Source organism: Crocuta crocuta, unplaced genomic scaffold (assembly GCF_008692635.1).
Source record: "Crocuta crocuta isolate KB4526 unplaced genomic scaffold, BGI_CrCroc_1.0 scaffold44, whole genome shotgun sequence".
In the NCBI taxonomy this organism is placed as follows: Eukaryota; Metazoa; Chordata; class Mammalia; order Carnivora; family Hyaenidae; genus Crocuta; species Crocuta crocuta.
Window position 1 is genome coordinate 7,361,703 of NW_027530179.1, and position 25,851 is coordinate 7,387,553.

General features: G+C 39.8%; 1 protein-coding gene across 6 annotated transcripts; it reads right to left on the bottom strand.

Annotated features, from left to right (window-relative positions):
* Positions 1–25,851, bottom strand: NFYA (nuclear transcription factor Y subunit alpha). Of its 6 annotated transcripts, none has more exons than XM_077764993.1 (10): positions 25,808–25,851; positions 24,957–25,089; positions 23,286–23,369; positions 20,328–20,474; positions 8,234–8,365; positions 7,864–7,969; positions 6,136–6,302; positions 4,856–5,029; positions 3,784–3,885; positions 1–591 (listed from the first exon to the last, which is right to left on the bottom strand). In XM_077764993.1, the coding sequence occupies exons 2-10, from the start codon at positions 25,029–25,031 to the stop codon at positions 538–540; spliced, it is 1,041 nt and encodes a 346-aa protein (XP_077621119.1). In that variant the 5' UTR covers positions 25,032–25,089; positions 25,808–25,851; the 3' UTR covers positions 1–537. The 6 variants fall into 6 exon arrangements, with proteins under 6 accessions (XP_077621119.1, XP_077621120.1, XP_077621121.1 ...); XM_077764994.1 differs by having other exon boundaries at positions 23,289–23,372; XM_077764995.1 differs by having other exon boundaries at positions 6,136–6,284; positions 23,286–23,372.

The window sequence follows — 25,851 nt, forward strand, 5'->3', positions numbered from 1 at the left end:
TTAGATGAATGTATCTCAGAGAATTTATTGTTTCCATATCATGAGAGGGAACTTCCTTGCCTGGAAGCCGCCTCTGAATACAAAGTGTCCATTCGGTTAGTCAGCCTGAGATCCCCCATCAGAGGGACGGATGCTGCTTCAGTTCCATGGGAAGGCGTGGACTTCAGCTTCCCTGACTGCAGTCCTGCTGGGGAAGGTTCTCCTCCGCTAAAATGGCTGGCTGGCTTCACTAGCTGACATTAAGTGTTGTGTGTGCACTTATATGCACGGGTCCCTTGCATCATCCTAATCCATGAAATGTCAATGTCATCAACAGTCTGAAATAGGCCCTGACAAAGGCTTGCGACTTCAATTTGCCAGACCTCGCTGCAATTATAATACTGAGCCACTTATTAAAAACTAAGTGGTTTCTGTCCTGTAGAAAAGGGCAGAACATAATCGTCAGTGTCCCATCGGAAGAGGTGATCAATTTCCTGGAACGGTGGGAAACAGTGGCGAGGAACATGACCTTGATCTGCTCCCTCACGGGGCCTGAGGTTAGGACACTCGGATGATCTGTGTCATTGCTTCTTCATCTGCTTGGTTTGGATCCTAGAGACAAAGCATAACAGTGATTAAAGTCCTTTGTGAAAGCAACAGGGAACTCATGGCTCTCACTCCTGATCATCATGGGAATATATAAAAACTTCGCGAAGTAAACCAGAGGCCCCTAATACATCTAAGTCTACATATATGGACTAAAATGCAGCTCCAGGGCTCCTGGGTGGCTCGGTCGGTTCAGTGTCCGACTTCGGCTCAGGTCATGATCTCATGGTTCCTGGGTTCAAGCCCCACATTGGGCTCAGTGCTGACAGTTGAGACTAGAGCCTGCTTTAGATGCTGTGTCTCCCTCTCTCTCTGCCCCTCCCCTGCTCATGCTCTGTCACTATCTCAAAAATAAATAAAACATTTAAAAAATTTTTATAAAATAAAATGCAGCTGTAATAGGAAAGAAGAGATAATAAACCTTGTATAAAAGGACTGTTAACTGTGGCCTGGTGATCCACTTCCAAGCACACCAGAGTTGACAGTATCTCGTTCCTAAGAGAATGTGTACTGTGCTTTACCCTTCAGGCTTAAGGGTCCTTAGGTGGCCAAGAGGAAACCATGTCATGCTCTATTTTTGTGCCTAGATTTTCTGATCATTGTATTTAAAGACTAAGCACTTAGCAGGGCTGGAAAGGACACTGGAATCTATTTATTTTAGCACACTCATTTTGTAGCTAAACCTGAAGCCTGGACAGGTAAGTGACTTGCCTGGACTAGAATGATAAAGTCGGCAGCCCAGCTAGGTATGATACCCCAATCTCTTGGCTCCCATTTAACCTTAACTAAATTCTGCCTTCCGCCCCCCACTTTAAAGCTGCAGTGTTAAGACAAGGATCAGTCCTTGGAGGCTTTTTGCAACACTCCACAGTAACCACCTTCAGTTCCTGCACGCCAAGGCGCTGACGCTTCAACTGCCGTGATCTAAGAAAAAGCTGAAAGATTTCTGGAGGTAGTAGGACTGTAGCGGGGTCTGGAAAAATGAGTAAGAAAAATAACCAGCATTTACGGAGCCCTCACCATCACGAGGGGATGTGCTAAGTAGGCACCCAATGTAATAGACTGCATGTACTCTCTACAACAGCGCTATGAAGTATCAACAGCATCCTAATTTACAGGTGAAGGAACTAGGACAAAAGAGGCTAAGAAACTTGACCAAGGTCTTACCGCTAGTACACAGAATCGGGAGAGTTCCTGGCATAATGTCTCTAGATGGCACTCTACATCCATACACTGCATGAACTAAAGAGGAGGAAGAAGGAGCTCTCAGACTGCAAGTAGGAATTAGCAGCGCTGAAGGAGGAGTCTGTGCTCATGTGTGGAAATACTGAGGACTCCCAGTCTGACACTGAAAGGGGTGATGAGGCCAAGTTGCTTGGAAGAAATACAGAAACAGTTTGGGATCTGATGCAGTAAGAAATGAAAGCCAGCATGCATCCTTGAGCAGGGGATTGACATGCTTAAAAAAGCACTACTTTACAAAGACCAATTTGGCAACAATGCAGGTAGGATGTGATGGTCACACAGAATAAAGTGTCTGGAAATGGGGTCTGGGTGGGGGCAATCCATTAATTCGACAAACATTTACCAAGTGTAATTGGGCATTATGCCAAGTCCAATCAATACAATGGAGGAGAAACCTCACCTTGACTCTCTACACAGCTTACAGTCTAGTGAACGAGACAACTACACAAATAAGTCAATTACAATGATGCTCAAAAGAAAAGGAAGACATGAAAAAATAACAGGGCAGAAGAAACCTTCCCTGGATCCAGTCTCAGATTTAAACCAAGACCTAAAAGGTAAGAAAGAGACAGTCATGCAAGATGGGAGTGAAGGGGCGCCTGGATGGCTCGCTTAGTTAGACGGCTGACTCTTGGCTTTGGCTCAGGTCATGATGTCACGGTTTGTGAGTTGGAGCCCTGCATTGGTCTCTGTGCTGACGACATAGAGCCTGCTTGGGATTCTGTCTCCCCTGATTTCTGCCCCTCCCCTGCTTGCTCTCTACTTCCCTCTCTGAAAAATAAATAAACACTAAAAATACAAAAAAACAAATGATAGGAATGAAATGTTTTACAGATTAGCTATTTTCAAGACAAAGTTCCTATGGCAGGAGGCAGACCAGTGAACTGTACAGCGAGAGCATAAAGATCAAGTGCAGAAGGTGTGAAGCTGGACCATGCAAGCACCTTTTTTGGCCGTGGTATGCACTTTGGATTTTATTCCAAGTGCAAATGGGAAACGGCAGAAGGTAGAAGGCATTCAAGCAGGGAAGTGATGGGAGATGACACCCATTTTAAGACCACACAAAGATGTAAAGAATGGACCAGAAGGGCACAAGGTCAAAAGAAGGGAGGAGACCAGCAGGTAGCTGTTATATTAACTGAAGCAAAAGAAGAGAGGATTTCTCAACGCTGACAGCAGTTGGAAAGGAAAAAAAAAGTTAATTGATTCAGGTAATAGTTTAGAGGTAAAACCAAGAGGACTTTTTGAAGAATTGGACAATTCAAGCTTTAGCAACTAGGTGGATGGACATGTGACCTACTGAGAAGAGTAACTGCTTTAGGGATAAAAAACAAAATAAAAATCAAGAGTTCTATTTTATATATACTGATTCAGAAATGCCGAGGAGATACAATCAGTGGAATCAGATGTAATACATCAGTTACAAATTAAGTTCTGGAATTATATTGCCTTTGAATTTCAGGTGCACCATTTTATTAAGTATTTTACCTTGGGCAAACTACTTAACCTCTCTCAACCTCAGATTCAGCTGTAAAATGGAAATAAGAATTCTCACCTCATGGGGCTTGAGGTTGCTCTAAAAGATTCAATGAAATAAAAACTGCTTATACAAGTGCTTAATGTAATGGCTGGCACATAGCAGTTAAGTGTTAGTTGCTGGTGGCTGTGCTACTACACTAAGAGGCAATAAAACTTATTCTTTTAAAACCAAGGAAAATGAGAATTGCAAGAAGGAATTAATAGTAATAATCCTCAAAGATCAGGAGAAAAAAGACTACTGGTTTAAACACCTTTAGTGCTCTAAGGCAAAAGAGAATCTAAGAGACACAATGTGGCATTCAATGTAGAACATGTAATTAGTCTCTGATGTGAAAATAACAAGAAGACACTGTGAATGGTCCTCCCAAGAAAATCCAAGGTAAAAGAGAAGAATGAAATGTATAATCTGCTTACCTGCATATGGGGACTATCCTTTTCCTTTGGAGAGAAAAACCGCCCACCTTCACCCCGCTTCCGAGCCATGGCGTGACGGTGCCGAGACTCATGGAGGTATTTCTAAAACAAGAGAAATAAAGGTACTAGTTGGAATGAGCATAATTACCTAATGCACACATTCTATCCTCCGAAGTTCAGGACAGCTGCCATGAGAGTCACCGGGCAATTATGACCTTGAATTATGGAGGAAGCTTTGGAGGAAACACTAGGCAGCAGCAAACTATAGATTAACTGTCATAAAAGTGTGAATGCTGCATGAATGATAAATAAACAATTCCCCAAAGGCGTAGCAACGATCACTACCTACACCTCCCCATACACACTTCAATAACAGACCAAATGGCTGTTCAGTAGAAAGACTGCATTTCCTGACCTTATTCACAGTTAATTGTGGCCACGTAATTAAGTTTTGGCTAATGAGATGTGTGGAGCTTCTTCAAAATTTCCTTTAAAAAGAGTGCCTTTCCACAGGGCTCCTGGGTGGCTCAGTCAGTTGAGCGTCTGACTCTTGGTTTCAGCTCAAGTCATGGTCTCATGGTCACGGGATGTAGGCCCACACTGGGTTCCATGCTGGGCGTGGAGCCTGCTTAAAATCCCCCCTTCTCCTTCTCTCAAAATAAACAAACAAAAAATAAAAAATGAGAGTACCTTTCTGGTTCCCTTTGCTCCTAGGCTGTAGTCCAAGCAGTCATCCTGGACTAGTACTAGCACACTAAGTGTATCACAACAGTGAAAAAGGAAGAGAGGGCGTAGTGAGGAATGACTATGGAAATTTGCTATGGGCCCAGGGCAATTTCTCTCTGGACTAAATTTCTGTAAGGAAATAATTAATTCTTACTTAACCCACTGTTACTGTTTTATTAATCTACTTGCAGCCACACAGAGCAATGACACATGCTAACTTTTACAAAAGATCACAGCTATTTACTTTTGTTTGCAAAGTACTCAAGGAAACAAACCATATAAAAGGTAATTTCAAAGGGAAAACCCTGCCCTTTCTCTTCCTTCTCCCTCCCAGTGTTATACACACCCTTCTTTCCTTTGGGATTTTCCCTTCGGCCTCTAGTTTAGCCCGGGCTTGCCTCCTCTTCAGTATACGGTGGTACTGTTTGGCATTCACATAGAGAGGCTCTTCTTCCAGCATCTCTGCCCCAGGGAGAGGGATTCTTTGGATAGCAGGCACAGAGCCAGCACCAGGCACCATCTGTGTGAAGAGAAAACCACAGCTTATTAAACAGTGGCATGTAGTACAGACATAGGAAACCGTTTCTTGGTCCCTGTTAAATTTTTTCTAAATGCTATGAAGAGTAGCTTTTATACAGCACTTAAATGCAGATTCTTGGAGAACATTTCCACTAAAAGGTCTGCATTTTAAACATTCCAGATGATTCTGTCATAGGGAGCCCAGTGTCAGCCACACTTGACAAGGACATGACTATGTCCAGATTCTTGTCCACCTATGGTGCCATTTTCTCGAAATGTCTGCTGCCATCTAATGGTCAGGAATAGTAATTACAGAGAATGAAACAGTAAAAGGTTAAGTAGGCATGGAGAGATTGGCCAAGAGCTACCAAATGCCCACAGTTACAGAAATAATTTAATTAATGACTTAACTTAGTATATAATTAAATCCTAATTTTTCTAAACAAACTAAAACTAAAAACACTGTACTAAATGCCTGAGGAAACCAGGAACAGGTTCCCATGCCCTACTCCCTTCCGAACTATAACGACTTTGACGGATGTGTGTGGTTTCTTCTGGTAGCTTCCTCCATCTCTCTGCAGGCTTCTACTACTCATTCTTAATTTACCCATTTTAGGTACCGTGTAATTGACATCCTATTAGGACAGGAGGATTTAGCTTTCACTCACACCACTACTCATTTCTCCTTCCCTATCTTCATCATGTATTTTTGGTTTCTTTACTGATTACAATCTAATTTTGAGTTTACTTGTTATTTCCCTCACTGGGGGCAATGTATTCTCCACTTTCCAAAAGTCAATAGTCTATGCCTTCATTATTTGAATTCTGAAGGTTACACAAAAGTAGTTATTTCTGTTTATCCTCTGCTGTATCTCCAGCACCTGGAATAGTCCCCAGGACAAAGTAGGTGCTCAGAATGAATTATAGTCATTGTAATGTTTCTTGTGAAAGTGCCTTAAGGATCAATTCAATCCTAAGCAGTCAGCATCATCAACAAGCTTTATGAGAGACATCAAAGTGCAAGTTCAAAAAACTTTTCAATGACAAAGAGACAAATGGAAAGATAAATGACGGAAGAACAGCGAGGTGAATAATCAGTTTTCTTACCATGACCATCCCTCCTGAATTGACCACATTGCCTGCCACTGGTAGTGTCACAGTGACAGTCCCCTGTCCGCTGCTGGTGGTGTTGGTGTTGGCTCCTGTCTGGACAATCTGTGCTCCTGCCAAACTGGCTGCTGGGATGGTGATCATGCCTGAAACAGGGACTGTGACTTTAAGAAAATAAAACACAAAACAAACAAAAAACAGGCACACAGAAAGAAGGGAACACAGTTAGTCCCTCTTCTACCTGGCACACACTTACTTACCCTGGAGAAATACCCTAACAGCACAAGGGGAGGAGCAGCACTCTCCCACTCTCTGCCCGCTCTGCTGTACGGAATCCAAGTAATCATGATCTTAGATATTCTGGTAACTGTCTGGGTTCCAGTTCTGATAAAATTTTTCTTGAAATGGGTACTTCCCCCTGGGTATTCCAGTAATGGTTTTCAATGGCCGGTGAGACAGTTTGGAGGCCTTCCCTTCTGCGAGGAGGTCTGACTTGTGCTACACTCACTGTTTTTGTATATATGAACGATCTGCCTCAGGATGGAGATTTTATAAATTTCTAATGTGTTTATCCTAAGCTGACAATGGCCGAACCTGCTGCAAAACTAAAACTTAAAAATTAAACCAAGCACTCCATGCTCCCACACTATCACCAGCACCACTTAAGGATTTAGCTCACCATTTTCAGTTTGAGCTCTGGCCCGGGCTCAATCCGGTTCGGGCCTTCTCTTGAGTCACAGGAGAGCATACCTCCTGCACTCACTGGATCTTGTACACTGCTAAATTCCCATTACAAGTCAGATGTTTAGTCCTAGACTCTGACATGTCCCTTCTAGGTTTAATGACCTGATAGATGCTTCCCAAAGCTCTCAAGTTCAGTTTGAGCCACCTCCTCTTCTCTCAAGTTCATTCTCCTCCCAAGCCAGAGGTCATGGCTCCTGTATTTAGGCATTATCTAGTCCTAGAACATAGCTCTATAAAGGCTTTGCACTGTGTTTAGTCACATGCATGTCTCCCTGAATAGATTTAGAGGCTCCTTGGGAAAACATTTTTTTTCAAAATTTTAATTGTTTGTTTATTTTTCAGAGAGAGAAAGAGACAGTGTGTGAGCAGGGAAGAGGCAGAGAAAGGGAGACACAGAAGCAGGCTCCCGGCTCTGAGCTGTCAGTACAGAGCCTGATGTGGGGCTCGAACTCACAAGTCATGAGATCATGACCAGAGTCAAAGTCGGATGCTTCATCGACTGAGCCACCCAGGTGCCCCAGAAAATTTCTTTTCTTAGTAAAGTAAGCACAGTAGGCATGTAGGTCTTTTGGGCAAAAACTAATAAAGTGAGCCAGGGAGAAAAGAAAAAAACCGTAAGTAGCAAAAACACTACATACCAACTTGACCTCTGATCTATTTCTTCCACTACCAACTATGAAACCCTCTCTTTCCAATCTACCACTTAGAAACATTGTTTTTTCCCCAGAAAGGATCAAAAGCTTCTATAATCCCCAGGACCAGTCTTTTTAACAACCACTGTAGGAACTCCTACAAATGTTACCATCGCTGGTCACATATCAATGAGAAGAAAACAACCACCAATGGAGAGCTAGAAAACATTTTTGTTGTTCAAAACTACGTTAGGTAGAGAGCACCATAAAATTTCTGAAGTAGTCATTTGCTCCAAGGACGGGAAAGATATGCTCTCCCAAGTGCTCTGAAAGTGCAGATGCTGCTTACCTTGCTGCAGAATGGTGCCGTCTGCATTAACTGGCTGATAGACAATGGTCTGGCCTTCAGCAGTCTGAGCCACCTGCTGCCCCTGGACAGCAATCTGCTGCTGGGTCTGAAGGAAATAAATCAGGAGAGTTTAACAAAGGACCCCTTCTTTTTTAAAAAAAGACAAGAAGAGAAGAGAAGAGAAGAGAAGAGAAGAGAAGAGAAGAGAAGAGAAGAGAAGAGAAGAGAAGAGAAGAGAAAGAGAAGAGAAGAGAGCATCTGTGACGGTTTCCGTCCCCATTTTTACTGACTCCCTGTGAACTATTTGGCTCAGCTGTCTGGCCCTTCCAAGTCGTCTGTGCCCCCGCGTTGACGGAGAGAATGGAGTTACCTGGGTCTGGCCAGCAGTGACTGCCGTCTGGGGCTGCTGGATGATGATCTGTTGGGCCTGGCCCTGCTGGCCTTGCACCTGCACGGCCTGCCCACCCTGGATCTGGATCTGTCCAGGCGGGACCAACTGTATCTGTGCGAGAGAACACAAAGAAAGGTTAGCGCCCTGCTGGCCGCTGGCCTCTTTTCATCCTGGAGTAATAGCTCTCCAAGTTCCTCTAGAAAGCAAGAAAGGCTGGGAAGAAGAGAAGAGAATCTTGTTCGGCTCTCTGTTATAAATTAGACACCAGTTGTTTGCCATTTATGAAACAACGGGGGAATTCTGGCTGTTTAGATACAGGATTGTTCTCAAGGAGTCAAAGTCAGCTTTAAAAAAGACGATATAGAACCATGTCTGCATGGTTATGTGTCTTGTTAAAGCATATTCATTTAAAAATATATTCTCAAGTATTTCTTATAGATGAAATAGTATTATATATATTCAGAACAATCCTTGAGGAAGTAAGGGAGTACAGACACAACCAGAAGACTGATGATGTGTTGATGACCGTTGAAACTGCAAGATAGGCATTTAGCACATGGTTTTCTTTGGTTTTGTCTGTTGAATGTCTTTTAAACTAAGATGTTAAAAAACAATCAAGTTATTCCCAATTTTTCCAAGTGGGAGTCTATGAAATATGTATATTCAAAAGCTTTAAACATACAGAAAAATCAAGACTATCACCTTAGAAACCCATGCAGTCACCACTCAGATTTAACAAGTTGCTTCATTTAACATTCCCTTCCCATCTAAAAGTTATTCACTGCATTAAAATGTGATCATCCTTACAGAACGTTTTACACATGTATATCCATAAAAACATATGGTACTCTTCTACGTTTGTAAGTTTCACATAAATAGTAACATGCTGTATCTTCCTACAATTTGCTTCCATCAGTCATCGTTTTCAAAATGTAGCCAATTAACTGGTTCACTCATTTTTTTAAAGTACTTATTTATTTATTTTTAAGGAATCTCGACACCCAACATGGGGCTCGAACTCACGACCCTGAGATCAAGGGTCACATGCTCTTCCGACTGAGCCAGCCAGCCGAGCCCCAGAACTAGTTCACTCGTTTTAATTGTCAAGTATCACATTAAATAATTATACAGTGATTTATTCATACATTCCTCTTTAATTTGGGATTTTCTCCAACAATTTTATTTTTACAAATTTTATTTTACAAGAAAAAAATCAATGAATGCATATCCTGTGTAAATATTATGAGTTTCTGAAGTATTTAAAAAAGTAGGATTCCTGTGTTGAGGGAGATAGGTGTTTAGTAGGTAGCCTCTAACTGGTTTCCAGCTGCCTTGTGGTAATCACTCTTCTATGTGATCTTCCCCATGAGTGTGCTGGACTTAGTGACTCACTTCTAACAGACAGAACATGGCAAAAGGAGGGGGACGTCACTTTCGAGATTAAGTTACAAAGATGGTGACTTCCATCTTGCCGGCTGTTTCTCACTCTCCCTCACTCCCTCTGAGGGATGATAGCTGCTGTGTCACGTGCTACCCTATGGAGAGGTTCACATGGCAGGAACCGGTGTCTCTGGTCAAAGTTGGGAAGGACCTGATGCCCACAAAGAGCCATGGTAAGTGGAGCTTTAAAGTGGATTCTTCCCTGGATGAATCTCGCTTTGACTGCAGCCCACAGTGAGTCGAGAGAGGCACAGAGTCAGAGGACCCAGACAAGCTGTGCCAGGATTCCTGACCCACAGAAACTGTGAGATAATAATTTGTTGCTTTAAATCACTAACATTTAGGATGATTTATCTGCAACAAAAGATAATTAATACATGTGTCCGATTATATTCCTCCTACATCTATTTTCCAACGCCCTCACTAATACCCGGTACTGTCTAATGTTCACTAGTTTTGATTTAATTCGCATTTCTAATTTGATTCCTGGGTTTGAATAGCGAAACCTCAGCTAGCAATTCTGGATGACAGAGAGGAAACCTGTGCTTTTCAAATCTGTTTTCTTTCATTTCTCTTTTTAATGGCTATGACTAACTTATTAGGAGTGTCTTCATAAATGTGACAAGAAATCTGAAAAATATTTGTTAAGTTTTTTATAGTAAAAAAAAACAACCTAGTAACATTTTAACTATTGGGTGCACTGAATCCTGTTTTCATGTAACAGCAACTGTACACATTTCTTTAAGAACAAAAAAAATGCATTTAGGAAGGTCCCACAGCTCAAAATTTCCAGGATTTCATATACAAGTTCACACCTAAGCAACCACCAAGGGTATAGAGCAAAAGTTTCCTCCATAGCTCCCTCATTTACCTTCTCATTAGTTCATTCATTCGTTCAATCAACAGACAGTTTTTGATCTGGGTGTTATAATTTCAACAGAGTAGGGATTTTTCCTCTTCATTCTGTTACGGCAGTATATTACACTGATCAATTTTCTATGTTGAAGCACTCTTCCCTCTAGGAATAAATCCCATTTGGTCATGGTGCATGACTTTTAATATGCTCTGGGTTTAGTTTTTTAGTATTTTGAGAGGATTTTTGATCAATGTTCATAATTAATATTGATCTGTAACTTCTTTTTGGTAAGGTCTTTGGTTTTAGAATCAGAATAATGCTAGCCTCACAGAATGAATTGAGTGCTCTTTTCTAATTGTAGGAAAAAATTTGAGAAATGGTATCAGTTTGTCAAATTTTTGGTAAAATACACCAGGGAAGCCATGAGTGCTTTTATTTGTTGGGAGATTGTTGATTACTGATTGAAACTCCTTGGTAATTAGAGCTCTATATTTTTGGTTTCTCTCGAGCTCACAAAACTCTGACCTTTTACTAATTGTGGGTCTATTCAGATCTTTTCAGATTTCCTATTTCTTTGTAATTGAGTCTTGGTAGAGTAGGTTTTGTTTCTAGGAATTTGTCTACTCTTTTAGGTTATTCACTGCATTTAGTTGCTCATAATACTTTTTCCCCCTAAGATTTTATTTAAATTCTAGTTAGGTAACATATATGGTTAAATTGGTTTCGCGTGTAGAATTTAGTGACTTGTCATTCACATATAACACTCAGCGTTCATCCCCAGTGCCCTCCTTAATCGCCATCACCCACTTAGCCCACCCCCCTACCCACCCTCCTTCCATCAACCCTCAGTTCTCTGTAATTAAGAGTCTCTTATGGTTTGCTTCTTTTTTTCTTTTCTCTACGTTCATCCGTTTTCCTAAATTCCACATGAATGAAATCATATACTATTTATACTCTAGTTCCATCTACGTCATTGCAANCATCCTTTTTTAAAAAGTGTATTTATTTTGAGAAAGTGGAAGTGGGGGAGGGGGCGGGAGGAGGGTGGGAGTGGGGAGAGCGAGAGCGCGTCCCAAGCAGTCTCTGTGCGAACAGCAGGGCTCAATCCCATGAACTCGGAGATCATGACATGAGCTGAAACCATGAGTTGGGCTCAACCAAGCCACCCAGGCACCCCAAGATTTCATTCTTTTTGATGGCTGAGTAACATTCCATTGTGTATATATATATACATATACCACATCTTTATCCATTCATTAGTCGATGGGACACTTGGGCTCTTTCTATAGTTTGGCTATTCTTGATAATGCTGCTCTAAACATCAGGATGGATGTGCCCTTCAAATCTGCATTTTTATCCTTTGGGTATATACCTAGTAGTGCAATTGCTAGGTTGTAGGGTGGTTCTATTTTTAACTTTCTGAGGAACCTCTATTCTGTTTTCCGGAGTGTCTGCACCAGTTTGCATGCATTCCCCCCAACAGTGCAAGAGAGTTCCTTTTTCTCCACATCCCTGCCAACACCTATTGTTTCTTGTGTTTTTTATTTTAGCCATTCTGACAGGTTATCTCATTGTAGTTTTGATTTGCATTTCCCTGATGAGTGACGTTGAGCATCTTTTTGTGTGTCTCTTTGCCATCTAGATGTCTTCTTTGAAAAATTATCTATTCATGTCTTCTGCCCACTTCTTGTCTGGATTATCTATTTTTGGGGTGTTAAGTTTGATTAAGTTCTTTACAGATTTTGGATACTAACGCTTTATCCGATATGTCATCTGCAAACACCTTCTCTCCTTCTATCAGTTGCCTTTCAGTTTTGTTGATGGTTTCCTTAGCTGCACGGAAGCTTTTTATATTCATGAAGTTCAGAGAGTTCATTTTTGGTTTTGTTTCCCTTGCCAACAAGAGACTTATCTAGTTAGAAGCTGCTATGGCTGAGGTCAAAGAGATGGCTGCCTGTGTTCTCCTGCAGGATTTTGATGGTTTTCTGTCTTACATTTAGATCTTTCATCCATTTCTAATTTTTTTGGTCCATCATGTTAGAAAGTGGTAGAGTTTTCATTAAAAAAAAAAAAGAAAGTGGTCGAGTTTCATTCTTCTGCATGTTGCTGTCCAGTTTTTCCAATACTATTTGAAGAGACCGTCTTGTTTCCACTGGATAGTTTTCCCTGCTTTGTCGAAGATGGCAGTTGACCGTACAGTTGTAGGTCCATTTCTGGGTTTTCTTTTCAGTTCCACTGATCTGTTGTCTGTTTTTGTGCCAGCACCATACTGTCTTGATGATTACAGCTTTGTAATACAGCGTAAAACCCAGAATTGTGATGCCTTCAGCTTTGCGGTTATCAAAATTGCTTTGGCTATTTGGTTTTTTGTGGTTCCATACAAATTTTAAGATTGTTTGTTCTAGCTCTGTGCAAAATGCTGGTGGCATTTTGATAGGGATTGTATTACATGTGCAGATTGCTTTGGGTAGTATATAAATTTTAACAGTATTTGTTCTTCCAATCCATGAGCACGGAATGTTTTGCCAATTCTTTGTGTCCTCTTCAATTTCTCTCGTATTTTATAGTTTTCAGAGTAGAGGCCTTTGGTTAGGTTTATTCCTAGGTGTCTTATGGCTTTTGGTGCAATTGTAAATGGAGTCAATTTCTTGATCTTTCTGCTACTTCATTATTGGTATACAGAAATGGAACAGATTTCTGTACATTGATTTTATATCCTATGGCTTTGCTGAATTCATGTTCTAGCATTTTTTTTTGGTGGAGCTCTCTGGGTTTTCTACATAGAGTACCATGTTGTCTGTGAATACTGGAAGTTGGACTTCCTCCTTGCTGATCTGAATGCCTTTTATTTCTTTTTGTTGTCTGATAGCTGAGGCTAGGACTTCCAGTACTGTTAAACAACAATGGTGAGAGTGGACATCCCCGTCTTGCTCTTGACCATAGAAGAAAAGCTCTCAATTTTTCCATATTGGGTGGGCCTTTTGTACATGACCTTTATGATGGTGAGGTATGTTCCCTCTATTCCTACTTTATGAGGGTTTTTATCAAGAATGGATGCTGTATATTGTCAAATTTTTTTATCTATTGAAAAGATCATATGGTTCTTATCCTTTGTTAATGTGGTGTATCACATTGATTGATTTGCAAATATTGAACCACCTCAGCAGCACACAAATCCTACTTGATCGTGGTGAATAATTCTTTTAATGTACTATCGGATTCAATTTGCTATTATCTTGGTTGAGAATTTTTGCATCCACATTCATCAGGGATACTGACATGCAATTCTTTTTTTTAAATGTTTTATTTATTTCTGAGAGAGAGCTCTAAACAGCGTGAGCAGAGGAGGGTCAGAGAGACACAGACTCTGAAGCAGGCTCCAGGTTCTGAGCTAGCTGTCAGCACAGAGCCCAATGTGGGGCTCGAACCCACGAACTGTGAGATCATAACCTGAGCCGAAGTCGGACCCTTAACCGACTGAGCCACCCAGGCGCCCCTGCAATTCTCTTTTTTAATGGGGTCTTTGTCTGGTTTTGGAATCAAGGTTAATACTGGCCTTGTAGGAGTTTGGAAGTTTTCCTTCATTTCTATTTTTTGGAACAGTTTGAGAAGAAGAGGTATTGACTCTTCTTTAAATATCTGGTAGAATTTCCCTGGGAAGCCACTTGGCCCTGGAATTATGGTTTGTTAGGAGACTGTTGATTACTGATTCAATTTCTTTGCTGGCTTTGGGTCTGTTCAAATTTTCTGTTTCTTTTTCTTTCAGTTTTGGTTGTTGTTATGTTTCCAGGAATTACCCATTTCTTCCAGTTTACCCAGGTTATTGGCATAATTTTTCCTAATATTCTTATGACTTTTTATATTTCTGTGGTATTGGCTATGTTCTCTCCTCTTTCCTTCATGATTTTATTTATTTGGGTACTTTGTCTTTTCTTTTTGAGAAATCTGGCAGGGGTTTATTAATTTCATTAATTGTTTCAAAGAATCAGCTCTTAGTTTTGTTGACCTGTTCTACTGGGTTTTTTTGTTTCTATAGCATTTATTTCTGCTCTAATTTTTATTATTTCCCTTCTTCTGCTGGCTTTAGGCTTTATTTGCTGTTTCTTTTCTAACTCCTTTAGGTGTAAGGTTAGGTTGTATATTTGAGACTTTTCTTACTTCTTGAGATAGGCCTGTATTGCTGTATACTTTCCTTTTATGACTGCTCTTGCTGCATCCTAAAGGTTCTGGACTGTTGTGTTTTTACTTCCACTTGCTTCTATGTAGTTTTTAAATTTCTTCTTTAATTTCCTGGTTAACCCATTTATTCTTTAGTAGCATGTTCTTTAACCTCTAAGTATTTGTGGTATTTCCAAATTTTTTTGTGGCTGACTTTCAAGTTCTATAGTGTTGTGGTCCGAAAATATGCATGGTATGATCTTAATCTTTTTGTACTTCTTGAGGTCTGATTTGCGACCCAGTACGTTTTCTATTCTGAAGACCATTTTGAGTACACTGGAAAAGAATGTGTATTCTGCTGCTTTAGGATGAAATGTTCTGTGTGTATCTGTTAAGTCCATCTGGTCCAGTGTGTCATTCAAAGCCATTGGTTCCTTGTTGATTTTCTGCTTAGATGATCTGTCCATTGCTGTAAAGGGGGGGTGTTAAAAGTCCTCTACTGTTATCGTATTATCATCAATTAGTTTGCTTGTTAACTGATATACATATTTGGGTGCCCCCAATTTATCTCAGGTGTGTAGCTGGATTCCAAAACTCCAAAGTTTAGGGACACAGTGCAGACCCATGCTAATCCTCTGAGGGATGGTCTCACCGTGCTGTGGCTTGTGCCAATTTGTACTTGCACGACTGCATGATGCTAGGAGTTTATGGTAAAGCACAGCCTAAAGGTGGCTTCCAGGTTAGGTGCCTTCAGCAGGTGCTTCTGCTGCTATGCTAATTAATGTGGCCACTCAATGGCACCGACCTTCTCTTTTGTCCAAAGAAGTAGTGCCATCTCTCCCAAATACACTCCAAGAAGGGAAACTGTTGATCCCTGTGCAACCCAGGAGCCCCTCAGAACACGCTGTCTGCTCACAGGCCTCTGCCCTCCTTCCCCACAGACGCACTGCTAAGCCTGTCAGGCAGGATTCTCACAATGGTGTGGACTTCCAAAACTTTAGACTTCCTGCTCCACTGCTTGCAAAAACTTGCAATAACCAGCCCTTCTCCTTTTCCCAGGCAATAGTTTTAGGCAAGAGCTTTTCTCATGCAATCCCCTGCATACTGCTCCTTCTCTCTCAATGTTCAGAGCTCCCTCCCCTCTGCGGCACCCACAATTCTTTTCTCCCCCAAATCAACTCTCTGCAGCTTCTACTTCCATTATGTGGCCATTTTTCTCCCTCCAGATGTGCAGTTCTCTCAGCTATCAGATAGAATTAAGTGTTCAGAATGGTTTGATATTCATCTGGCTGTGTGTGAGGGAATGACGCAAGCATACGGCTACCTACTACTCTGCCATGCTAACTCCTCCCTGGCTCATAATACTCCTATGATCTTTTCATTTCTATAGAATTAGTAATAACATCCTCACTTTTGTTTCTTTTTTTATAATTTTTTTAAAAAGTTTATTTATTTTGAGAGAGAGAGAGAGAGAGAAAGCACAGCTGGGTTAGGGGATAGAGAAAGAGACAGAATCCCAAGCAGGCTCCATGCTGACAGCACAGAGCCCAGTGCAGGGCTTGAACTCACATACTGTGAGATAATGATGACCTGAGCCAAAATCAAGAGCCAAACACTTAACTGACTGAGCACCCAGGAACCTCCCTCCCTTTCATTTCTGATTTTAGTTATTTGAGATTTTTTTTTTCTTTTTTAGTCTATCTAGCTAAAGATTTGTCAATTTTGTTATTTTCAAAGAACCAACTTTTGGTCTCATTTGTTTTCTCTACTGTTTTCCTATTATTTCATTTATCTCTGCTCTTTCTTTCTTTTGGCCAGCTTTGGGTTAAATTCATTCTTCTTCTCATTCCTGAAGTTATAAGGTTAGTTGTAGACTGTCAGTCAATCTTTCTTATTTTTTAATGTAAGCATCGATAGCCATAAATTTCCCCTGAACACCGTTTTTGCCATGTCCTTTGAGTTTTGGTACGTGGTGTCTTTGTTTTCATTTGTCTGTATTTTCTAGTTTCTCATGTAATTTCTCCTTTGAGCCACTGATTACTTAAGAGTGTACTATTAGATTTCCATGAATTTGTGAATTTTCTACTTTTATTTCTCTTGTTGATTTCTAACTTCATCCCATTATGGTCAAAGAAGATACTTCATATGCAGTCTATCTAAGACTTAATTTGTGACCTGACATATGGTTTCTCCTGGAAGGTGTCCCATATGCACTTGAGGAAAATGTTTATGCTATTGTTGATTATCCTATGTATGCTTGTCTTATCTACTTGGTCTGTTGTTTCATGTACTCTACTTCCCTACTTATCTTCTTTCTGGTTGTTCTGCCTATTGTTAAGAGGAGGGTACTAACGTCTCCAACTCTTGTTGCAGAGTTGTTGTCTATTTCTCTCCTCAATTCTGTCAGTTTCGGTTCCATGTATCTTGCTGGCCTCTGTCTTCACCTCTGTGATCAGAAACGGCAATCAATGATCTCTGATTTTAGAGAACAAGGCCCATTTTGCTCACCCTGGCTCCTTTAAGCCGCACATAAGCTCCTCTAAGACATGTATGCAGTTGCCTGCTAGGGTACTGGATAGCTGACATTGTGCTAAACGCAGAATGAAATTACCTTCAATATAAGTCTATGCCTTGCCCTGCAAGTAAAAAAGTTTTCAAGAGAATCAAGAGTTCCAAAATAGTTTATATCAGATTTTGCGAGTGCAACTGTCGTGTAAACGGGGAGACAGATTCCTGGTATGTCTTGCTCTGCCATCTTCCCAGAATCCTCTACCTAGGTCTTCTTAACTAACTTTTCCAAATACTCAGCTCATAATCGGCACTTAGAAAGTAGTAGTGAATAAATAAGTAAACAATTTAGTTACCTGAATCTATTTCCTACCTGCGTTTCAAATAGCAAGGAATGCCTGTTTTAGTTATTAGGTTTCCTTTACCATCTATTCATATTCTATGCCCATTTTTCTACTTGATTGTCATTTTCCTATCAATACATAAACGTTCTTTGTGCATGTTGGATACAAACCCAGCTATATGTACAATCTTCCGCACACCTGCATCCTTTTACTTTTATTTACATTTAGATGTATATAAATTTAAGTATGCAAATCAATTTGGGTTTTATGTCTCTAAAAAAATTACTGCTCTACCTCCACTACATACAGAAAATTCTCCAGTGAATAAAGTCTAAAAGTTTCCAAGTAGGGTTTTTTACATTTAGGCCTGTAAATCTACTAATTATATATAGTATGAAGTAGAAACCGATCTTCTCTTTTTATGTCATTCTTAAACCACTTCTTCACGAATATTTTACACTGTATTTGTTATATATCAACATCCAATGTTCTTGCCTTTTTTTCCTCCTCTCTGCTTTGATTCCACTGTCTTTATCAAGCCAGGGATCTTAACCCAAAATTATACACAAATTTAGCATGTATCTGGATATCTGCACCTTTTCTAAGGGGTATAGGTTTCACTGGAATTCTAAAATAGAGCATGTAATCCAAACAAAGGTTAAAAAAAAAAACAACAGAACAACAAACAAAAAAAGGCTAAGAAATACTCTTCTTCAGAATTGTACCTAGAGCTTTATACAGGTTAATAGAAAAGAATTTCTCCAGGATGCTGTGATTATAGTCCTACTTGGGAGGGAATGGAATGAGATAGATAACCTCTCAAAGTCTCTTAAAGACCAAAAAATCTCCCATAATACCACAGAATTTAGAGCTGGAATAAACCCTAAGAATCACCTGATATAAACTGCATTTCTGGATGAGAACAAGGAGAATCAAATGACTTGAGCAAGACCAGAAATCCTGTTTAATGGCAGACTTGGGGATGAAAGTCAGGCCACTTGCACTCACAGTACACTATTCCTGGTGGTATATCACAGTTTCTATTCGACAGTGGAGAGGAAGGCGTGGCAAGGAGGGCTGAGAGAGGAGGCAATGAGAGGAAGGACAGAAATGAAACAGCAGTATGAAACTGCGGTAAGCACAATCACAAAATATATTTAAAGCCTCATACATTTATGCATGGAGCAATGTGGAAACTATTTTTAATCCTAACTACAACTCTATCCTGGCAAAAATATGCCAATGGCCTTAAAAATGGTCTCACCCTTTGCTCAAGCAATCCCCCCACTGCAAGGAAATTACCTTAAGAATTCAACTGAAAAATAAAGCAATCATACTCAAATACATTTACAGTTAACCTTACCTATAGAAGCAAAAAAAAAAAAAAAAAAAAAAAAAAAAAAACAAAACAAAAAANAAAAAAAAAAAAAAAAACAAAGCAAACCAAAAAGAAAATTCTCTGAATACACTTTGTAAATCCTGATTCATCAAACTGAAGAATCATTATGAAGGGATTAAAGGTGGTAAGAAAAACTGAATTATTAATGTGATCATTTTAACTGTTAAAATGAAACATAGATAAACAAATCTACATACCCACAGGTGTTTGGCTATTTATTACAGAAATCACATTATTTCTCAGCAAATTATTTTTTACTAAAAATACTTCAACATTGACTACCTCCCCAGCTAACAGTTCATCCTTTTTAATAAGGATACAAATATTCCATATATGGAGTATGATGTATTTGGCCATTTCTTTATCCGTATTGATGAAAGAGACATTCAGGTCACAATCTTTTTTTTTTTTTTTTTTTTTTTTTNTCCCATTCCCCCCCTCCAACAAAGATCCTTTTCTTATTACACAAAAGATTCTCAGAAGTGGGACAGAAAGAACAAAGGTTTATGTTTATGAATTTAATAGCGAGATGCCTTCAGAATTTTAAATTACCAATAATAACGAGTGTTTCCTTTTCTCTACATACATTCTAGCATTGGGTATAAACTCTTTTTAATTTTTACCTACTTGATAAAAATTTCTCTAGTTTTTAAAAATTTGATGCCACAGAGCTGCATGTCTTGTTTACCCTTCTTTTTGGAATCAGTCTTTCCAGTGGCTTCACCTACTTTATTGATCTGTTTAAAGAATCCACTTTTATTTACCGTTCCTACATTTTTGATAATTTTCTTTAATTTTAACCTACTTTTTTGCTCATTTTATTCTTTTCCTAACTTTATGAAAGAAATCCCAGTTTTCAGCTCTTTTAAAATAAAAGTATTTAAGGGTTATAAATTTTGCTCTAAGTATAGCTTTAGGTATGTGCAATGGGTTTGGATTGAAACACTTTCTTTTTTATCACCTGCCAAATAATTCAAACTATAAAGTACTTGGAAAGAAATGAAAGGATGACATTTCAGACCAAAAACAACAATTTCCAATTGTAATTTCCAACTGTAAATTCCCTCCCTCAGTTCCTAGAAGCTCTGAGTATCAAACCAATGCATTACTTCTAATAAACTAGACACTCATCTTTTTGTATTTTTTATACAGACTCAAGTTCATGCCTAATATGTTGTCCTTCTCAGAAATGCCCAATTTCTATAGAGCTCTCCTTCATTATCACAGATACCACAAAAGTACAAAACTGACTAACTATGAATGTAGGCTGGCAAACAAACGTAAAATCGATGTCTAACAGTTTCTAACGACCTTGTCTTTAAGACCTCTATTCTGATATTCTGTCCAAACATTTTTTGCATCACTCACCTGCTGCAAACCCTGTGTCCCAGACACAGGTACTTGCATGATGGTTTGACCTTGTCCACCAGGGACAGCTTGGACCATGATGGGCTGACCAGTTGATGTGATTAACTGGCCTCCACTGACCTGTACCATTAATGGCTGCCCCTGGACCTAAAATGAAATAAAATAAGAACAATGAAATAACATTAAGACACAAAATGGTTTTCACCAAAAGATAATCACTGGAATTATTCTGTGGCCTTGGTGGAGGGGGAAAAGGTAGGAAAGACACTAAGGAAGTAAGTCTCAAGTCCTTGTCCTCAAGTTACCTTCTTTAAAAATATTCTCTCTTTGACTAAACGCCAAGTTGAATACTTTAAGGTCAGATATAATGAAGTATATTCAGGATCTTTAGGAAGTCTCAATAGATATTAAGGCATTTATCAGCAAATACAGGCCAAATCCATGAGAAGTACTTATCAAAACATCCAGACTATGTGCCTTTTGAGACCAATTATTCAGGAATAGTTTCTAGGGAAGGCTGGAGAGGAAGCAATGAGAGGGAAGGTTGATGGTGGTGATGGTGGCTGAGTACACATTCTAAATAACCTGGAAGGAATAAATCAAAGTACCCAGCAGAGACTGCAGGAGGCTGGCTACCAAGCAGCTCTGGAAGCTTATGGAGAAGACCCTTTTGCCTCACAGTCCCTCAGGCACAAATGAAATATACAACTTTTATCTTCTTAATCTCACTCTGGGAATTCTAGTCCTATGGTTGTTTTTAAAAAGGGCCCACTAGGAAAAGGCCTAGAAATATCTTCTGGTCAGTTTTCAATCTCTGCAGTAGAATTCCTCACACTGGACTCTGTGAGAGTTGTTTTAGTTTTAACAGAAGCAGTGATGAATATGGGAATTACACACTCAAGTGTACCAAAAAACCCTCCCAACTTTCAAGCTCTTGAGAGTAAATGAACCACTCTAGAAGTCAAGGCATTATACATGCTCTGTAACATTCTGAGTCCCAATAATGAAATACCTAACTAATTGAATGCATTCTGGAAACCAAAAAACAAGCCATGTTAGAAGTGAAATGGAATGTTCAAAACAATAGCTAAAAGTCCAAACCTTTCACTTTCAGATGCTATCTCTGTTTTGAGGAATTATTTGTAGCAGAACATAAGGCTTTTCATGACTAAACTATTCATTCTTAATGTCACTGCTAGTATGTTTAAATAACAGTAACTGGTTAAAAGATCAATCTGCCCTAGATGAATAGATTAGATATTAAGGTCCCCTCCTCACGATCACCACCACCACCAAAAGCATCAGAATCTTCAGGAACACTGCAACCTAAGTTTTATCAACTGCTCACTGAGATTCCACTTTACTTTTTAAAGGACTTTACAATCTGATTCTCTCATGTTTTCTCCTTTCCTTATCAAATTAAATTCCCTTTGCTACAGTCATGCTTGCTTATACTCCAGAAAGGACTGTTCTAAATATTTATTACGTGAATAACTGAAACAGGTATTTAAGATTCTTCAAAATAATGAGGCGCCTAGAGGAAAAGTTTTCATCATTTCCATAAGGTGTTGCCATTTCTTTTCAAGAAAATCCACGTAAGCAAGAAACACAAGTTTTAAGGCACAACTGTTCATACTTTTCTGGCTACCCGTGATCTTAAACGTCTCCCCTCACGGACATGCTAAACATGTACATGATAAAGCACTGGGAGACTCCAAGGAGCCCACTATGTTTACGACATATGAATGACTACAAGGACACATGCATCAGACAAGAAGCCATACAGTTAAGAGCATGTTACATTCCCATTCCACAGGTGGTTAATGACAATACTGTTTCATATATCAATAAGATGAAGCAAGCATGAAAAGCATGAATAACAAGCTGCTGAAGTCTGAGATTCAAACACAGTTTGGGAGCACCTACAAGCTCAGCCTTTTCCAGCCCAGGGTATGTTCAGAACTGTCTGCAGGGCATCATCAGACACTACGGGAGGTAGGCGTGGGGCTGGGGCTGAAAGGGTAACGTAAAAGAGGATCGAGGTAAGGGCCAGGGAACTGCAGGGTGCTGAGCAGCACTAATGAGATGCCACTTCTGCATTCGAGGTCCTACTTTGAATCATTTCCATTCACTGGAGGGAAAAAAGGCAGGGCACTCAAATTTTGCCAATTTCTCAAAAATACAGTCATGTTAAAGTAATGGGCAGACAGAGAAGACCTAAATGCTTCTACTTTTCATTTTTACCTAGGAATTGGCCAAAATATACCCCCGATTTAGGACATTGAACTTGGCCATATATAATGTTATGGAACTGCACTCATTAAGTAAGAATTCTTATAGTGGCTCTAAGACCTGAGACTTCTAGAAAGCATACGCCACCTCTGTCCAACCAAGAGGTATAAGATAATCTTTGCAAATCTAATAATAAAATAGGTCATGGTTTCCCCAGGAAAGGTAGTGAAAAGGCAACAGTTAAGAGATTAACAAGACTCACTGATTGGATAAACCCTGCCAAGTACAATGATTATTCTGCACCCGAGTAGCCCTTTTAATAAAAATAAAGCGCAATCTAACCCTAGATATTTTCTATTCTGCTATCATAACCCAAATTTGCAAAATTTTACTATGCAATCTGGCTACAGGGCTTGAGCTTTGAACAGATTCTAATGCCACTTGTAAGAATTTTCTTCCTGTCACTTATACCATTTCCTTCCCAGGTATCCCCAAAGAAACACAATAGCCAAATTCAATTTTCAGGAAATGGATACTGAGGTCACCTACATGACTAGGCATGAAACATGAGGAAACTGGACTCATAAGCCTCAAAGACAAGTTAACAGCATCAAAGACATGCAGTTGACTTTGCCATTCCTCCTTGAGACCCTACCACAAAGAGCACCAGACATGAGGACAGGAGAAGTTCATGCAGTGCTTACAGAGAATCAGAGAGGGCACCACTACCTGGAGGGTCTGGACTTGCTGGCCTGAGGCGGATGCCACCTGGGCCTCAGTCTGCAACTGGACAGCAGTGACACCACCCTGCTGCTGAGAACAGGAACAGGAAGAGCTTGAAATGTATCAGGAAGGAAATGTATAGTTCAAGTCATGAGAACACCTTACCTCTTCCGGGAGAGGGAGGGAGTCTTCTTTGAACAGGCCCAGCCAACAGAGGACTTTCAAACTGTACAGACTCCCTATACTAAAGCTGTCTTGTTGTGGGTTGCAGAATTAAAGATATCAGCCCTTGTCCCCAGAGTGAAACTCAAAACAGACTTCCAGGACTCATATCATCAAAATAGTTGTCATCATTAACACAAAAATGTTTAATGCAATCCTTCCCCTCAGAAATAAGCATTTGATCCTTCTGCTTATTGTTATTTTCATGCTCTTTTTATTTCTTCAGAGGAGTTCACAACAACAAAGCTATCAGGTTTTTTACAGCTTTGAAGCTACAGTGAAGAATTTCTGGGACTTAAATACAATCACCAGATAGGAAGAATGAAGCAATCACTCTGAACCAAAATCATCTTCATGCTGGTCAATGCTCTCATGTCCCCAAAGTGAAAATTACTTCTATTCAGTTGGATTACCTTAGAAACAATATTTTCAGTGATTTAACCTAAGTTTTATAATCTCTAAAGGGAAATTCTAACAGAACAAGAATTTGTCCATCAGGGCCCTGGTGTGAATAGAGGGCCCTTTGTGGAGTCCCCTTTCCTAAGAAGGCGGCTGAAAGAAGCTGCCAGAGCCACAGCAGCTGTGTGGAAGGAAAGCCAGTGAAGGAATTTAAATAATTACTCTTAATCAAGAGTCAGCTCTTGCCTTTGATCATCAGATAGGCACAGCTCACGATCAAAACAGCCTTTGCACTCCCTACTTTATATTTTTTTCTTATTCTCTAAGTTCCCTTTTGGAGACAAAACATTCCCAATCTTGGCCTTGGGTCCAATCAATGTGTAACAACTTTCTTTTCTTCAAGGGAGAAATACAAATAAACTTTTCACTAAAATAAAGCCAGGGACAGAGCATCAGAAAATGTAATCTCTGTATAAATTCAAGAAAGGAATCTATCTTAATTAGGAACAAACTGGCAGGGAATTCCTTTCTAATATGAGCTCATCCCTACAAGTGGTTGTCTAAATATTAACTTCAAGCTGATCTAGAGCTTTTCAAAATAAGCACCGTGGCGGATCAAATCAAAGAACAGTGGATTTCTTGGAAGTGGACTATCTTGGTGTATCCACGGTGGCCGAAGCCTTAAAAGATCACAGGCTAGCTTAATGAAGAAGAGAAATAACAAACCTGAATCCAGAAAAAAAGCCCAAGTTCCAAATTTCCGTCTGAGAACAGACTATTTTGAAGACAGACATTTTAGTAAAATAAAATGGGCAATTCTGTATTAAACCAGGCTCCCATGGAGAACAAGATTTTTTGTGGTCACGGATGGACTACAGAGCCCTGAGTGCATGGAACACGAGAGAAATGGCAACAATTCCAATCTTCAAAAAGCACTTCGGCACAAGTCACCAGACCTATTAGTCCTAAGATCTGGTACCTTGAAATCCCCACTTGAGTGGTGCCAGTATCGGCTCCATCGCTGGGCCATTTAAAGCAGTTTTACGTCCATACCTGCTGCTGAATCTGTCCAGCTTGCACAACAATCTGTTCTGTGGAACTACTGCTGTTTGCTGTGTACTGCTCCATGATCCCTCCCAGTTACAGTCCTGGCCACGGTGAGCTTCACTCTGGAGATCCTAGAAGACTGCAAAATGCACTCCTATTAGAAAGGCTGGAAGAGACTAAGTGAGATTGTTAACAGAAGCCTCGCCATATGATTAACATCGATAACTTCCTGCTGTGCTTCATTTGTAAGACAACTGGGGAAGAGAACAGGAAATGTTCATTTTGCTCTCACTTGTATCTACGATTACATGCCACACTCACATCGCAATGCCATTTGGCGTGTCTTAAAAGTGCTTTTCGTCATTTCTTATTGGCAGCCTTACCTTTCAATCCTACCAGTAGTGCAACACACCCATCTTAGAAATACTCATTAAACTACAGTATCATTTGTTACAAGGCCTATTTAACACTGGTTCTCAGGTTCACATGCACTTCAGAGAGGAAACAGTTTGTTCAGTTTATAACATACATTTGCTGCCTGCCAATACCATACCAAACACGTACTCTAGTTCTCTACATATGGTCTGCAATGTAAAACTTCAGGGTTTATTACTTAGTGAGTAAATTACTCATACCTGAAGTCAACCATTTTGCTTATAAAAATCTTCATTAAGTAGAAGCTCGAACAAAGGTTTAGGAATTTGCATTTTAACTCAGAGGAAGGCATAATAGCAAAAATGATGTTTATAGATTAAACAGAAGGAAAAGTTTTATATAACATATTAAAGCTATGAGTTTCTCTAAAAAGAACTGAAGTTTCCTTCACTCTTGCAATTGAATGCCTAGTAATATCCTACCTTTTATTGTATAATTTCAATTCTCTTTACGGCAATTTTCAAAC

What these genes read in the sequence shown, in the direction of transcription:
- NFYA (XM_077764992.1), bottom strand. Translation starts at nt 25,031, where the DNA reads ATGGAGCAGTACACAGCAAACAGCAGTAGTTCCACAGAACAGATTGTT. An exon ending in CTGGACAGATTCAGCAGCAG is followed by an intron (nt 23,373 to 24,956) that starts GTATGGACGTAA and finishes TCCTGTTCTCAG; the next exon opens with CAGCAGGGTGGTGTCACTGC. An exon ending in AAGTCCAGACCCTCCAGGTA is followed by an intron (nt 20,475 to 23,285) that starts GTGGTGCCCTCT and finishes ATTTCATTTTAG; the next exon opens with GTCCAGGGGCAGCCATTAAT.